The sequence below is a fragment of the Aphelocoma coerulescens genome, chromosome 7 (genome assembly GCF_041296385.1).
Source record: "Aphelocoma coerulescens isolate FSJ_1873_10779 chromosome 7, UR_Acoe_1.0, whole genome shotgun sequence".
NCBI classification, from domain to species: Eukaryota; Metazoa; Chordata; class Aves; order Passeriformes; family Corvidae; genus Aphelocoma; species Aphelocoma coerulescens.
The window spans coordinates 4432261-4448863 of NC_091021.1; the positions used below are offsets into that span (position 1 = coordinate 4432261).

Sequence of the window (16603 nt, forward strand, 5' to 3'; positions counted from 1 at the left end):
ATGGCCAGCCTGAGATACAAGCAGCCTGATATTCTTCATCTGAGATCCATCTCTATTGTCTGAATATTAGAACTGAAGGGAAGCCAAAGTTCACTCAAAAACATGCTGTACTATATCCTAAGTTAATGTGCAAGAGGCATGAAAACATATGCACAGGCATTAGGTACAACTTCTGGAAGTCCAACCTGTTTTTTTTCCATGGCAATGGCATTTCCTGAATGACTGGACTATCCTTACTGACTTCCTTCACTCATATGTGGAAGTCATTCAACCAGGCAAGAAAGTAACAAAGAAGTTCTGCAAGGTGCTGAGAAGCCACCTTGGAGTTCAAGAGCAGAAGAGGATTTGCTGTAAGTGAGAATGAAGTGGAGTGAAAGAGGATGTGAATACGTAAGTTAAGGTACAACTGAAAAGGGAGGGGCTTTCCAGAGAAAGACAAGCACAGCTGTGGGAAAGCAAGGAAGGAAAAACTCTGTTCTCTGCCTCTGTGGAGTTTCTGAATAACCATGTGTGAAATAGAGAAAAGGTGAAGAACAGTAAGCGCATTTTACTCAACTCATAGCCCAAACAGGAATTTTCACCAATAATGCATCTCTTCTGTTTCCTGTCAGGTTTCTTTCCTATTCACTGTTTCCTCAGTCATACTCTGTTCACATTCCTCTGACCTTCCATTAGCAACAGAAAGCCAACTGTTACCCAGACAGGGTCAGACATCTGCTGTACTTCTCTTACTAATAACTACTAGGACTATTCAGATAACCATCCTAATGGCTTATAGTAAAGGTTTCAACACTTATATTGTCTTTCTTTCTTTTCAATCCCTTTGAAGGCTTAATTTAACATCAAAATAGCTGAAGATGAGAGAGGATATCAGAGGTCTAAAAGCCATGATATCCAGTACACAGGATGAGGTGCAGGTCCCAGTGCTGTCCCATCCTATTCCAAACTGATAATTTTGGGAAGGACAGCAGCCCACAGTGAAACAAAGCTGACAGACAAAGCAAGCAGACTCTCTTCACCCTCAGTGTGAAGGCAGGGGAGGATGCTCTCTGCCACACAGGCAGGGAGAGCTGTGTGATGAGGGGTGGCACAGGCCAGCCCACACCCTCTGAACAAGACAGGTGGCTGCCACTGCCACAATACCCACAGCAGATATGCAGGACCCACAAACCTCAGCACAGCATAGGCCCTGCCACACTCACAACAGCTCTTACCAGCACATTGTTGCCTTGTACCAAGAACTGGATATTGAATGGACCAGAGATGGCAAAGGCTTTTGCAATCTTTTTTGTAGCAGCTTTTACCTATAAAAACCAAATTTAAAAAGTGTAAATGTGTGTATATAGAATAAATAATAAAGTTCCACAAAATAGAGAGCATCATGGCAATAAATCACTAGACTTGTGGATTTCTTTAAACATGCTCTCTCTCTGCCCTGTTTTTTTTCTCTATCCCCACATTTTGGCAATAACATTATTTCAGAAGCAAACGTGTAATTTCCCTAGTAACCTAGAGCCTGAAGTGCCATTTGAGGGCAGAAGTAAAAATCAGTTTCTGGTGTATGTGAGAAAGCAGAGGGGAGAAGGAGAAAAACAGAGAATCAAAGCCTTGCCCTGCAGCAATTCCTACACTGCACACTGGAGTCTTTATACCTTTCTTGGTGACATAATGAATAATGTTTTGTTATTTGAGAATAACTAATCAGTTTTTTAAGTGTCTTAAAAGTCTTTCACCAACATGCCTGTCCCATCACAGATCCGTGGGAGGTGTCTGAGCAGATACACTCTGGAACACACTGGGAGGAAAGTCTTATTTCCCAGGTGTGTCAGTACAAGGGTTTGAATAGCTTTGCTCCAGGAGATGATATTTTCAGAAACACGGCTTTGGACATTCTTGGAAACAGAGCTGGAACACAGATCATTGCATTACAGCTTTTGCTGGCTTCCAAGCAAACCCTTAACAGGATGACATCATGGGGCATGGCACATTTCATTTTATAAATGCATCTTAACAACTAACTGGCTATCACAAGGTAAGGGGAAAAAGTCAAGATTAGGTGAGGTTTATTCATCCTGATATTATTTTTGGAAAAGCAGGCAGCTAGAAAGTCATACATCTGACATAATCATTTAAGGATTGTGGGAGAAAAGGAAGTGGAAAGAGAACCATAGCATATGTATGAATTAAACAATTGTCTACTGCTACAGAAGCTGGTTTTAAATCAAGGAAACAAAAAATCCTATGGGTAGAAAAGTGTGCACATCTACTGCTTAAATTACTGGGATACAGTTCAGATAATCAAGCCAATCACAGGGATACCCTGACATCCTTCACTTGCACATACCACACTGGCCTTAAAAAAATCATTGGTGATTTGATTTCTCCACTGGTGATAGAGGGAAAGCAGATTCAAACCCTCATTTCCTTTTCTTTTTTCAGTGCTAGTGCAACACAAACCTTCTCCAAGGCTCCCTGGCTGATGGTCTGTGTGGGGAACATGAGGGTGGCATCTCCTGAGTGAACTCCTGCATTCTCCACATGCTCTGAAATAGCATGTGAAATAACCTGCACACAGCAATGAGAGAGCACTTGGTCATTTCACCCTCTCACAAACTGTTCCTTTGACCCCAGCACAGCCCAGCCTCCTGAACAGAACTGTATGAAAAAGGATACAGATGGTGGGGCAACAAGAAGTGAATTTCCCAAGATTTTGAGGAGAATAGGCCTGAAGCAGACACTAGGCATATGAACAAGGAGACCATGTCAGTGACTTTCTACCACGGTTAAGCAAATCATGAACATGATAAAACCTACCACAACCTGGAGATCCTAAGGCTTCCTTCCTCTCTCTAACATATGTGGGCTCAGAAGGTAAAAGCTAAGGAGGCTTTAAACCAAATTTCTGCTTGCCAGAACACAAAAAAGTTGCCATTCCCCAACAGGAACAAGCATGAACTAACATCACTGGTATATTATTTTACCCCCACTCTTTTGTGGTGTTTTATCATGGAGAAAAGAAAGCAGAGGAAATCCAGGCCTAAGGATTTAAATTGAATCAACTGCATCAAGGCACATGACCTTAATACCAAAAAAGTGATCATGTCTGCTGGTTAAAAATTAAGATTGAAAAAATAATATGCCTGTTAATTGAGAAGTTTGTGATTTTTTTGCCTTTGCTGAGTAATGAAATGCAAGGCAAAGTTGTAAAAAAAATTGAATCACTGTGGTAATTCCATAACCCATGATAAAATTCTGATGAAAGTCATTTCTGAAGCCAGTGATTCGCAAGTCCAGTAAAAATTATATTCAAAAGGATTCATTTACATGGATAAGCAATGCTTTAAAAATAACTGGTTAGATGTATACAATAAGATAGGTGGAGCTTTTCAAGCACAATGGTTTTGAGCCTAAGATGGATTCCTCTTATTTCTTTACTCTCCTCAGCATGAATCCATGGCTCTATAGTAAATCGTTCAGACTACACATTTTTGCAGATCTCAGATCCTGAAAAAATACGTTTAATGTTAAAGAAAAGTGAAGTACTTACTCTTCCTGTCTTGGCTACAGCATCCATTTCCACCTCACGGGCATCTTCAATAAATTTAGTGAGTACCACAGGGTGATCCTGCCATCAAGACAAGAAAAAACTAGAAAGTTTTTGTAAGAGAATATTTATAGACCACCCAGGACCTTTTGGAAGCAAAAGACCAGAAGATCAATCTATTAATATCCTCATTTCCACAGGTAAGTGAACTTTGCAGAGATATAATGGGGGAACTTGGCATGATTTCCCTAAAAGCCCTGATGCAAAAAAAGTTTGAGCCCTCCATAACAACACAGTGACAGGGAAATTTGGGGCAAAACCATAAAGGTCTTTTACATGACATCATGGCACGAAGAAGACAGCAAGAAATACGTGGATCCAACGATCTCTAATCCCATTTCCCAAAGACAGTCCGTAACTCCAAGATCTTCAATTCTTCCTTGGTCTGAGCCTCCCAGCCATCTCATTGGACATGGTGCTTCACAAAGGAACTGATCCTTGGCATTCTCAATGACTTTGTAGGTTGTTTGCTATTTTAGAGTCATACATCCTGGGCAACTGATCCATTCCTTTCTAATTTCTATGCCTGGTTTCCTAAGTCTCCCAGGGAGAGGTTGCCACTAATTATAACTGGCCAGGAGCAACCTGTCCTTGACTCTCACTACCTTCCCTGGTATACATTGTTTTCCTTCCTCTTCTTCCTGCCTGTCTGTGGGATGTTAGCACACACTTCCACTCTCCTCTAATACTTTCTCCTTCCAGACACCTGCTCCAAAAAACTCTAATCTGCATTCTTCCTGGCCAGCTTTGTGTCTCAACATTTTACCTGTCCCATCCACTATTCACTGCCTATTATTTATTAGAGAATAAAATGAAATAAATGACAGTTTGTGCATGTTTTAAAGGCTCCTCTTGAAAAAATACCAAGCAACTCCAAAAGTTACAAGACACAATTCCTTCCATTTATCAGTGCAAGGGTAAATTCACAGGCAAGGACAATGCTGAAGCCTACACTGTTTCATAAATTTAGTGGCTTGTGTCCTGTTACTTTCTGTCTTGCAGTTTTTCACTGGAAGATTTTATATGTGCACACAGCCTTGTTTACTTCAATTTGTCTCAACCCGCACTAGAAGTTTTGAACATTATTGACAACATAAATGCCACAATGACACAACACTGAAACAGCAAAGTCATTAAAACAACAGAACAAGAATTAGCAGGGCCTTGACCTGGAGAAGCTCTGCTGGATGGAGCAGAACTAGGTAAGGCTTTGGTACCAGATAAACTAAGCCTATGCAAAGATGGTCACAACTAATACTGGTAGCTTCTGTAGAACTACTCACAGGCCACAAAGCCTTGACAAGACTGAAAAATCCTCTCTAATTTAGAAGCAGAGCACAGTAATTTTGTTCTGGTTTGCTTTTTGCTAGCTTGGCTTCAACTATACCACAGCTTTTGTCAATGCACAATACTGGATGAAGGAAGAAGTTCTTTCCTTGGCAGTCTGACTACACTAGGAAAAAAATAGCATGTAAATCTAGGGTAAGCCTCTTCACGATCAGAACCAGAGCACCCAAAACCTCATGATGTGCAACTGGTCATGTTTGCAGCAAGCAGCAGTGCCTTGTGTGTGTAGCAGAACTGGGTATCATAAGGATCTCATGCGAACACCCTCTCTTTCCACTAGGAATATGTGATGTATTGCCAAGACTCTACAAATGCAACTCCCAGAAAGGCCTCCTGTACCAGGGATGAGAGCTCTCAGAAGCAAAGAACAGCAGTGCCCAATTCAAGTCAGTCAAGCTGAGACAAATTAAGCTGACCAGGGGTCACTTTTCTGGGCTAGAGCCTCCTATAGGGCATCCACTGCCATCATAAAGCCACCCAGCAGCATGACAAAGTGATCTGTCCCACTGAATGGAGCTTAAGGCTGTTGTCTGCTCTGCTTCTGCGAGTGTAAACACAAAGCAAAGTACTTCAGATAAAGTACAGAGGGAAGTTAGGCATTTTGGGAGGCTACGCACTGCTAAGAACCTGGCACACTACCACAGGCTGACCCTATAGTCTTCTGAGAATTAGTTAAGTAATTCCTTCTGATGGAAGTAACAGTGCCACTACCCCTCTAAAACTTGTTCAAAGATAGTAATAAGTGGTCTCCTTGCCTCCACACTAACCTATCCTTCAGGATATTATTACTTTGAAACGTATCTCCCTTTAATTCCACCATTTCTTGCTGAAAAGCTAAATTTGCACCTTTTGCCTCATACACTTAAAAATCGCATGGTTTTGATCTTGTTCAAGCTTTAACCACCTGGGAATTCTGAGAAAGCAGTAATATGTCGGACTTCCATAGCCAGTTGTGTTTTCAGACAGTTCCTCTTTGATTAATTTATTTTTAACTCCAAGATTCCTGGGACAGCAGAGTTTATGGTGCCACAGCCCTGTTCTGAACAATGGCCATTAAAAAAAAAAAAAAAGAAGAAGAAGAGGGAATAAAACCTTCAGAAGAGATGCCAAGATGAAGTTTTAAGTTGTTCAAAGAAGCCAGGCAAAACAATTCAGAAAGTGAGTGAAAGAGGCTACCAGTTCTATGCTGGGTGGCATAACCTGCCACTGGCAAGCCTGGAAGGGTCCCAGCTCAGTGGCCTACATCTATTTACATAATTAACTGGTCAGGAATGTATGCCCAGGTAAAACAGCTGCCTGCTGTTCTTACTCCATGCAGGCATCCTGGTGGGGTCAGTAAGGATGTTTGCACATGCTCCCAAGTTAGGGAGCCTATTAGGGAACAAACTGAGGAGTCAAACTCAGTGGCTCTTCCCCAAGCAAGGAAGGGAAAGAGTGAGGAAGACACAATAAATAAACAAAGAGATAGAAAACACAGTAGAGATGAAATAAATAAGGGAAACACAAAAAGAGGTGGCAGCACAAGAGGTACCTGAGAGACTCTGGTGGCTTCTGCTAAGAACTTCTTCATTTCGTCCTCAGTGAATACTACATTCATTGCAGACCCACTGTGAGAATAGGAAAGAACACAGGTCAGTTTCCCTTGTGAATTCTAGGGAGAGATCAGTGTAAGGCACCAGGGCACAGGGTTCACAAGGTTACCAGCAACCTCTGTATGACAGACTAGCCAAGCAAGCTCCTGACTCCAGCCATTTGCTCTGTTCTTGACTCAAAGAGAGGCAGAAGTGGTACCCAATGACCCTCCATTATCCTTCCCAGAGAAGACAGGAGACCTCCAGAACCATAGTGAAGAAACAAAGAAAGAACTGTGTTTTCATAGCCTTAGTACTGCTGCCAAATCCCCTTCCTGAGCCAAGCCTTTGAAGGTCCCCGCAAGCTGGGGGAGATGGCTCCTCAGCCACCCAGCCCCAGTAAGACCCAGACTTCCCCCCTGGGGCAGGTTAGCTGGGAGCTCAGGACAAACACACACTTGGCTCACTTTAGCCCAGTTGTTCCTCAGGGACAGATGAAGTGAGGCATGCATGGGTCACTGGCAATGGTTGTGACAGTGTAAATCCAGATGCAAATCCAGGTCTATACTTTGCTGGCCAATTTCACTGTGTTCCTCCCCTAACATCTCATTCCTTAAGGGAATAGACACAGTACAGAAGATATCTGAAAGCTGCTTTAATTGTAACAGTCAGTAATATTAGAGAAGGGATCTGGGAGAGCATGGGTCCAGAGTAAGTGATTCAGGTCCCTTTTAAAGACAAGCATCTTATAAAAAAGATGTTACATTTCCCATTTCTAGCACTGATGCGCAGCTTCCCCTTTGCTTTGTTGGGCAAGCCCACAGAGGCTGTGGGGAAAACTGGAAGAAGGATCTATCCTACAAATCAGTCACTTTATCCTAAGATAAATAGACACAGGTACCTAGGTGATTATATTTACTCCTTCAGCTGATGTAAATCAATAGAGTTCAATAAATCCATGAACTTGTGTCAGTAGTACCACTGAGGATGTGAGCTGATGTACACAGTACCTAACTGGTGGGGAAAGGCATTTAGTTTGCAAGGAAACTGGCCAATATTAAAGGTCATATCTGCTCAGAGGATGAAGAAGTCCAGCTATGGACTGCCACTGTTCTGCAGAGACCAGGCAAAATGCTCTCCTAGGGCTTTTCACACTCTCATTCCGCAAGTTTTACATCCTTCAGTTTCATCTTTCTCCCTGGAGTCCCCCTACCCTGCACTAACACACATTAGCAAATACTTAACACAGAAAGGGCCTATAATGGTTTTAATACAGATGGAAACAACAGGCTAAAAGAAGTGATCCCTAGCAATCTGGAGAATTACATCAGGAGCAGTTTTTACCTTATACTTAACTATACTCAACTTTACTCCTGACAGGAGGGCTGTTTTCTAACTTTGCTTGAAACCACATTCCAAGTCTTAGAGACCAGATAGAAAAGTCACATTTGGGAGTCTCTTCTAGAGGATATTTCCTTCAGGGTTGAAGTAACCCTTCTCCTTTTCTTCTTTTAAAATAAAATGTGTACTTTTCCCCCAGTGCTGAAAGCTGATATTGTGCTTCTTCATTTTGATATGGGTGTCTTTCATATAAAAAGGATCCTGTCTCCAATTTATTTTCACTTGTAAACTGTGACCAGCAAACTGCCTGTGCTGAGTCACCCAGCCATAAAGAAACTTTTTGCAGAGAAGAAGGATCATTCAGAACTTGTGAGTTTGCTGTGTGCATGTGCTGGTGTAACCTCCTCAAAAGTCTGGCTGGCTGCTGGAAATGAGGGACTCCATACAATGCCTGTTTAATGAGAAGCAGCTGCCACGGTGTAGTGACATAAAACATGCCTGTAAGCAGAGAAGCTTGGCAAATAAGAAGCGGAATTCAAAAGATGCACTGTCATTTTCTGAAAACAGATGCCCATCTCAATAAACAGCCTCAGCAGGTTCTCTTCTGTTGTTCCTGGCGGCAAACAGTCTTCTGACTTAATTGTACAGGTAACAATCTCAGGAACCTTAAAGAATATCCCAGATGGTTCATGGTTTTGGCTTTGAGATACACAAAAGCTAATACAGATGAACAGACATTCTTATGATTATGTTCTACCTTTGATCTGTGCCTGATGGACTTCAGGGATCCACTGGCTTTTTTAATTGATTTGAGCAGTTGTCTCATGGACAGCTTAGTGCCACATATACCCGGCACAGAGTTTTCCACACAGGTCCCCTGAAATTGTTCTCCCTTGTCTCAGAGAGGTTTTTGGAGTTCATATGCCACCTTGCTATGCCTTACCTCAGAACATAAGAGGGCCTCAGCAAACATGGGTAACTCACAGACCTTGCAAATTCAACAGCATCTCTCTAAAGAAAGGGAGGAAAAACATGCTGTGAACAAGAAAATATTTTAAAGTCATTCCAAAATTCCAATTGTAACTGCATTTGCACTTTACTAGTAATTAAGATGAGGGGAAAGAAGTTGGGGACTGCAGCCTGGACTCAATGTAACACACAGCTTCCTGGTTCCAGAGCTGTCACCTTCAGACCTCCTTTGTACATAGAGCTTCACTGGGAAAAAAAAGCAGTGCCAACACATCTCTATTCTTTTGCAATCTCCACCTGCTAGAACAGATTTCAAGGCTAGCAGGATATCTAGACTAGCCTGTCAGTGGTGCTAACTTCTACTGGGTATATACCCCAGGCTGTGTAAGGTGATTTAAAGACACTTCCTTTCCAGTTTCTACCCACTCCCAGTGCTGGTATAGCATCACTTTACAGGGATCAAAAAGTTCTTTAACATGGGCAGTAAAAATCTGTCAAATGCCTTTGGAATCTTGAAACGTATCAGTGAGTCAGTCCTTCCTGAGCAGATGCACTTCCCAGCCCCCATCTGCTTCAGCATTTCCCAGATACACATCCCAACTTACCAGTGTGCTGACTGCCTTCCAGGGAGCCTGGGCCACCTGCAGCTTATCCAGGACAGCTGAGAATATGGAACGATCTTCTGCCTGGTCAATCTGCAAAGGATTTGTGCCAAGAATCTTCACTCCACTCTGGTGCAGTGGTACTGCCAGGTTATTGGGAATCTGCCCACCTACAGATATAATGCAGCCACTGCATCCCTATTGGAGGACAGAAAGGAGCACAGTCATGTCCAAGTTATCTTAACAGGAAGAGCTGTCACAAGAATCCAATATTTAGATTATGTCCCTTTGCAAGTTGCTGTGAACAAAGACAGATCATAGGGCCACAAAGATGATCAGAGTGCTCTCATACAAAGACAGGCTGAGAGAGATGGGGTTGTTCAGCCTGGAGAAGAGAAACTCCAGGAAGACCTTATTGCAGTCTTCCAGAGCCTAAAGATAATTTAATAGAAAAAGAGGAGAGCAACTTGTTACATGGGCTGATAGTGATCGGACAAAGTTGAATGGTTTTAAACTGGAAGAGGAGAGATTTAGGTTTGATGTTAGGAAGAAATTCTTTACTCCAAGGGTGCTGAGGCCCTGGCACAGGTTGCCCAGAGAAGCTGTGGCTGCGCCATCCCTGGAAGTGTTCAAGGCCAGGTTGGATGGGGCTTGGAGCAACTTGGTGTAGTGGAAGGTGTCCCTGTTCATGGCAGGGGGGTGGAACTAGATTATCTTTAAGGTCCCTTCCAACTCAAACCATTCTATGATTTTACCATAATTGTGCTGATCCAGAGGCACTCAGGCTGCAAAGTGTGATTTGCAGTGTGTAGCCTCCCTAACACAGCAATATCCTCCTCACTATCACTCAAAACCGAGAAATAACTGGAGGTCAAATTCCCAAGGAAACCAGAGAAGTTTGCAGCATTCACCCATGATTCCATAAGTCCTGCCTGAACCACGGGCTGTTACTTTGTTTGCATGTCATGTTTAGGTGCTTCTGCTTTCCCAGTGAGGAAAAGCACTGAGCTGACACGTTGCCTTGCTTTGCAGAGGAAGGCCACTGAGCTAGGAACATGCACTGCACCCCAACAAACCTCAACACTCTGCTCTGTAGGGTCAGGTCTCCCTCCCACGTGCTCCTACACATGTGAACATGGGGACTCTCACTACAACTGAGCCTACCCCCTTTGCTTGCTGTGGCCTTTGGACCCAGCAGCATGAACAAACAAGGTGCTGAGATCTTCTTTCTTTTTCAGTCTAGCTCTTGGAGAAAACAGCCTCTCCCATGCTCATGGTCAGAGACTTGAGCAGACACGGTCAGAGGAGCAGACATTCATGCAAAATCTTTTTTATTCCAGAGATGCAAGGCAATAACCTCCAGCAGAGAGGTAATGGGAAACAACTGGAATTTACAGCATTTTTTTTCTGCCAGCACTGCTACTCAATCAGCAAACCACCTTTCCTAGCCCCAGAAGCCAGACTTGAAGGAGGGTAACAAAGCTAAGCAGAGTCTAGTTCAACAGAGCCCAACACATACAGCCTGCAATGCTATGGATACACTTAGCCCTTTATTTTAATCAGTGCTCCTTATTCCTGACTAGCTCCTCATTTCTGGTAGTGCCCTGGATGGTAGCAAGAATTTCAGCAAACTGTCATATGTGTTCATTTCCACACAGGTTATTTGTAAGCCCTCCAATTCCAGAGGCAGATGGGGCAGAACAGTTGGCACAGCATCCTCCACCCACAGTGGAGCATTTCACGTCTGTCGCTGGGCGGCATTGCATTTTAAGCAAGAAAATAATAAACAGTAAATAACAAGAAACAAGTGATCTTGCTTGCTAACACACATCTTTTTACAGGTGCAAATATGAGCTTCTTTTCTTTTTACATGGAATTCCTAATCCTTTCAAGTACAATCTAAACAGGTGTGAAAATTTTCAACAGAAAAAAGAGGCCTTAGAGTACCCGCAACAAAGAGCACTTTACTTTCAAATTAAAGATGGTGAAACTTTGCCCAAAGAAGAATCTGGCCCACAGAACAGCTCCAGTGAGGAGCTCTTTTGAACCAAATGTGTTTTACAGTTTTACCAACTTCTAACAAACAAGAAACATAAATCAAGTCATCCATGGTTTGGCTCTAAAAGATAGAGAAACAATGTTCTTTTAGTTAATAAGTGTGGTTTTCCTGAAGAAGGTCAGCCCCACTGGTCTTCCTGGAAGAGGAATTCCTTCATCAGGGATTTAAAGGGATTTGGAGTGGCAAAACTGTAAACTGAGGGAAGGATGGACTGTGAGTGACTGGACAAAAATAGATGATAAATGTTAGTACAATCCCCGCTCAACTTTGATATGGTTAATTTTCTACCATAATAAAGATCCAACAGTTTGGCATTTAAGCAGCACTCACTATCCCTAGATTATTTGCTCAGCAGGCTAATACACAGCATGAGATGATTATTTTTTTCCTTTTCACCATGCAGTCACTTATGGGATGCCATGATGCTGCTGGCCAACAGCAACGATCTGAAAGAGCTTAGGACAGGCAGTGAAAAAGGACAGGGCTGTTTTCTGCCCACAAGTGGTTGTCTCATGACATCAGAGCTCACCATCTCCAGCTTGGAAGAGAAATCTATGCCTTACTGCTTCCAGACCCATCCAAAACAGAGTAATTTCCTCTAGTCCCTGGGCCCCTTATCATCCCACATGGATTAGAACCAGAGTGTGAATAAGCAAACCCCTTCTTGCAGCTTGGAAGGAAGGTAGCAAGTCAAAGTAGCTTTGCTTCCAAGGTCAACCAACACCTTAATCTATCCTTGACATATGTGAAATGTGAAGTGTCCCAGCTAACAGCTTTTCCTCAGCTGTTGCTTATTTCTGCCTTTAAAACAATTTTAGTTACTGAGCCTCTAAAATCCAAATACCGCCTACATCAAAGTTGGGATAGAATTAGGGACTCCAGCCCTAAGGAGACAGAGGAGATGGCTTATTCAAGCAGATAACAAAGAATCATATGCTGATTTTTACTCAAGAAGAACCATAAATTGAACCTAGCCACTGCTTACTGCTTATTTTAAAATTCTGCTGTTGTTTCCCAAAGCATGTTCCCACCCAAAGAGCAGCCACTGTCCTGAAAGGGAACATGACTGCTCCACTGAGAAATGCAGGCAGGCAGAAAGGGACACTGCATATCACTTTGTCACCAGCCATATTTTAATTATAAAGAAAATTAGTAACATCCTTGCCATTAGATATCTTTAAAATATACGCAATACATAATCTAGTGAAAGAAGCCTAGAGAGAATTATTTTCCCCTTTATAACAAAAATCATTCTTTTTATTGCTACCTTGCTGTTATGTCATTAGTAATAGAGCTGGGGTTTCTTTTTCCCTGAGTTTGAAAACAAATTAGACCATTAAAATTGTACCTAAGAGCCTCCTTTAGTTTTATGAATTGTTTCAGAATGATCTCTGAAACAGAAAAAAGAATCAGTAGAGGCCCTCAAGCAGATAGATATTAAAATAAAAAGGGAACATCTTCTCTGGAAACAAAAAGCCAATAAATCTGAGGGAGGTTTTTTGTTGGTTTTTTTTTAATTATTGTCCTCACAGACTACCACCTAACTCTGCACATTCATAGTAAATTAAACCTTCCTCCAATGAACAGCTCTGTTATGCAGAGCTCAGACTCCAGTGAATCACTGCAGCTGTGAATGTCAACTGGAGGTTAAAGAGGACACAAGGAAGAGAAAGAGAAGGGACAGCTGAGTACACCCCTGGGAGAGGACTGTGTGAAGCTGTGAGCATTTCTTAGTGGGCACCTTCCAGCTGTCTCTGTCCTGTTGGTAAACTTGCTCCTTGATGCAGCCTAATTTATCTAATCAGAAAAATGAGGACAAGTCAGTGCACCTATTTACTCAGGCTTAACAGCTGCCCAAGCTTTGCTGCTAATCCTAACAATGTTTAGGGAGCTGAAATATCATCTCTCTACTGAGGGCCCAGGGTTGTGTCCATTGTTTGCTGATGTTTTTACATACAGTTTGTCAATGATCCGTGACTTTTCAGTTATTTCCAACAGTTCATTGTACATTGAAACACCAGAGGAGGCAAATGGCCAGGAGAGGTTAAAAGAACAGTCTGAAATCATGACACTGTTCATGCTTTGTTTATGAAACTGGGAGAGATGGCTGTCTACAGGATTGGTGAGGGATCTCTGAATCAGATAAATTTTTAGCTTGATCTTTCTCTTAGGGGCTGAATTCCAACTGCATTTGCCAGAGGAAGTATTCCGTTAACAGGACATTAGCATTTGGCTCACTCCTTTTTCTAAAGAAATGAAATATAACAAATAATACATCTTAGACTACACCGTGCTGGAGGTCTGGGCTCTGTCCCCAGCTCTGCCCAAGTTCTTTTGCATTACTCTGTGTAGGCCTATCTACTCCTCATTTTCCCTACTTGCAAATTAGGCATAATAATACCATTAGCTTATGTCGTTGCTGAAGAAAAGTGTTTTTACTATTTGTATTTACTATTCCCCTTGGGAATTATTAGACAGTACAACACTGATTTTGGATGTTTCCGCTCAGACTTTGATGGCTTTTACACCTCCAGCACAAACATCAAGTTGGCTGTTTTCACACCCATGCCAGAGTAGCAGAATCCTCTGGCTGCTAACAGAAACCACAGGATGCTGCTACTAGACCTGGAGATCTGCATTGCCTCACATCAAACTGGCCAAACCTTGCTCTGACAAGCAGGATAATGCAAGTTTCAATATGTATTCAGTATCCTGTTCACATATTTTTCTTACCCAACTTGCTTAATTACTAGCACTCCATGTGGAAATGAACACTCTCATCACCTATCTCTACCTTCTCTTTGATCCTGCAGTAATTAGATATTGTATTTCATCAGTGTTATTTGTCTGACAAACTGTCACACCAGTTTCTTCCATGCCCCTGCTCAGAAGTTCAGTTCTGTTAGGTAAACAAGAGTTCAGTGCTTTTAGAGCTGAGCCTCCTGGATAATCCTAAAGCATACAAAAATCAGCCTTTATGAGTCCAGAGAGCCACCAGTCTTTTGGCCTGTTGTAAATCCATGTTTTCCAGTAGTAGTCTCTGTTTTAACAAAAATTTAAAGAGGTAAAACAACCTGTACAAACAGGAAAGTATGAACATACAATTTAAAAATGGTTGTAGACAGTATTTTGCAAATGGCTGAAGAACAGAGCCTAGAGTCTGAGACAATTTCTGATGTGCTTTTGCCTGGTTCCAAATCTTGGAATGATCAAAACATGGCCAGATTATAAAACCCTTTTAGAAATTTGCACCCATTTACAAAGGAGATGAGCTCAGATCCTAATACACCAGGAAAAGGGGCCAAGAAAAATCGCAAGTTTAATATGATCTGGGTTCTCCAAAGTTGCTTCAGCAAGTTACATGGCCAACACATGCTGAATTTCAGGGTAGATGAAGTTCCTGAAAGCACCTTTTAGCCTCAGCCACGAATCCTAAATGAGTGTGTTACCCTCTAGAAATCAACATTTTCGATATTGGAGCCAACTGTTTACATTATATATCCCCTCATTATCAAATATGCCTGGCACTCTTCTCCATCTCTTAGATCAGCACTTCTGAACACTTGAAAATTGCTAAAAGACCAGTGCAATGTCTGGATCAGGAGCTGCAACATTTTATAGTTTGATGGCAATTCCAATGCCCCTCCCTGATCTGCCTGCCTGTATGCTGGACCACATCCACTTGCCAACTGTACTGCAAGGCCAAGCCTGCAAGTTCTTGAGCACATGTTGGTGTGATGCACAGAACTCCTTCAACTGCTCCAGGTGGAGGACTTGTACTTCAAATCAAGGGTGTGCTTAACTGCTAAAGCCCAGCAGCGCAAGGGCAGAACAGTTTGTGCGATAAATATCTGTGCAGCAAATTAAGCCTGCTTGTAAATATTGCATAATATGGCATCTTGCAAAATAATTTAGTATTTATTTGGCATTCTTTATTGAGCAGCCTGCTAGGAGCATCACTGATGTGTAAAATGCAACATCGGGATCCAAAGCAAACAGCTTTTGCGAGTAAGCTCTCTCCCCTCACATCCAGCTGCTTTGCAAGCTAGTGACAGGAATTTTGAAAAGTTTGGGTTGCTTCATGGCTTTTCATGGCAGTGCTTCTGCTTTTCTTTACCTCATATTGGTAGATGTCCAGGATCCTTTCCAGTGACAGCTCCTCGAAGTACAGTCTGTCACACTCATCAAAATCTGTGCTCACTGTCTCTGGGTTGCAATTCACGACCACGGTTTTGTTGCCAAGCTGACGCAGTGTGCGGATACTGGAGACAGCACACCAATCAAACTCCACGCTGCTGCCTGCCAGGAGACAGAAAAGTGGGCAAGGAAAGGAGGGATGCAGAGAAGAAAACATAAACAGACGTTCTCAGCACTCGAGCTTAAAAAAGAAAACAAAAAGCCGGCATTGCCTCCTGTCAGCTCAGAGCCAGAAATGTAATTGTCCTCCCACAGAAATTAATCATCCACAAAACAGGAACTTCCAAGCACAACAGGTAAGTTGGCTCAGCTGCTCAGGAGTGATAGACCTCTATAACATCTGTCATCCTGTGCTCATAAACACTTCAGTGGGCTCTTGCTGCTTATCCAATCACTGCTGCCTCCCAAACAACGCCCTCTGAGATAAACTAAAGAGTGGGGTAAACTAAACTGAGTTCCTGTTATTATAAGACAATGCTGTTTACTCCAGGAAATACAAAGCATTTGCACAGATGTGGTGTGAAGAACAGACGACTGAAGTGGGTTTTACCTTCCAGAAGAGCTAAACCAACAACAGAAGAATTACATCTCAGTGGGTTTTACGTTCCCGTACACTGACTCCAGGTAAGGCAGATCAGTAGAACAAACTTCTACAGCCACTCTGTGATCCTTTGATCTTGCTTTAAAGGCTACAGTGTCTATGGCAACACTGTGGGGCGAGCACATCCTACTGTCCCGAACCCTGAATAAGCACTGTGGCTATCTTGAAAGGAAAGAGGCACAGAGGGGGCTTGGGTGAGCACCAGGGCTTGGTGCCTGGCCTTGGGCAAGTGCAGCTCTCAGGACTTGGGCAATGCTGCAGGCTCCAGGGAACACTGGAATCGAGACTTGTGCAAACATCTACTTGTGCTAA

At 42.6% G+C, this 16603-nt stretch overlaps 1 protein-coding gene across 1 annotated transcript in view; it reads right to left on the reverse strand.

The window, feature by feature from the left end:
• The window catches only part of CPS1 (carbamoyl-phosphate synthase 1), a 108283-nt gene that overhangs the window by 16511 nt on the left and 75169 nt on the right, over positions 1-16603 (reverse strand). Inside the window, exons 25-31 of the mRNA XM_069021793.1 lie at positions 15611-15792; positions 9438-9632; positions 8807-8874; positions 6483-6558; positions 3548-3625; positions 2458-2565; positions 1215-1304 (exon numbers count right to left, since the gene is read on the reverse strand). Coding sequence (XP_068877894.1) covers positions 1215-1304; positions 2458-2565; positions 3548-3625; positions 6483-6558; positions 8807-8874; positions 9438-9632; positions 15611-15792 — 797 coding nt within the window. The remainder of the gene's footprint in view (positions 1-1214; positions 1305-2457; positions 2566-3547; positions 3626-6482; positions 6559-8806; positions 8875-9437; positions 9633-15610; positions 15793-16603) is intronic.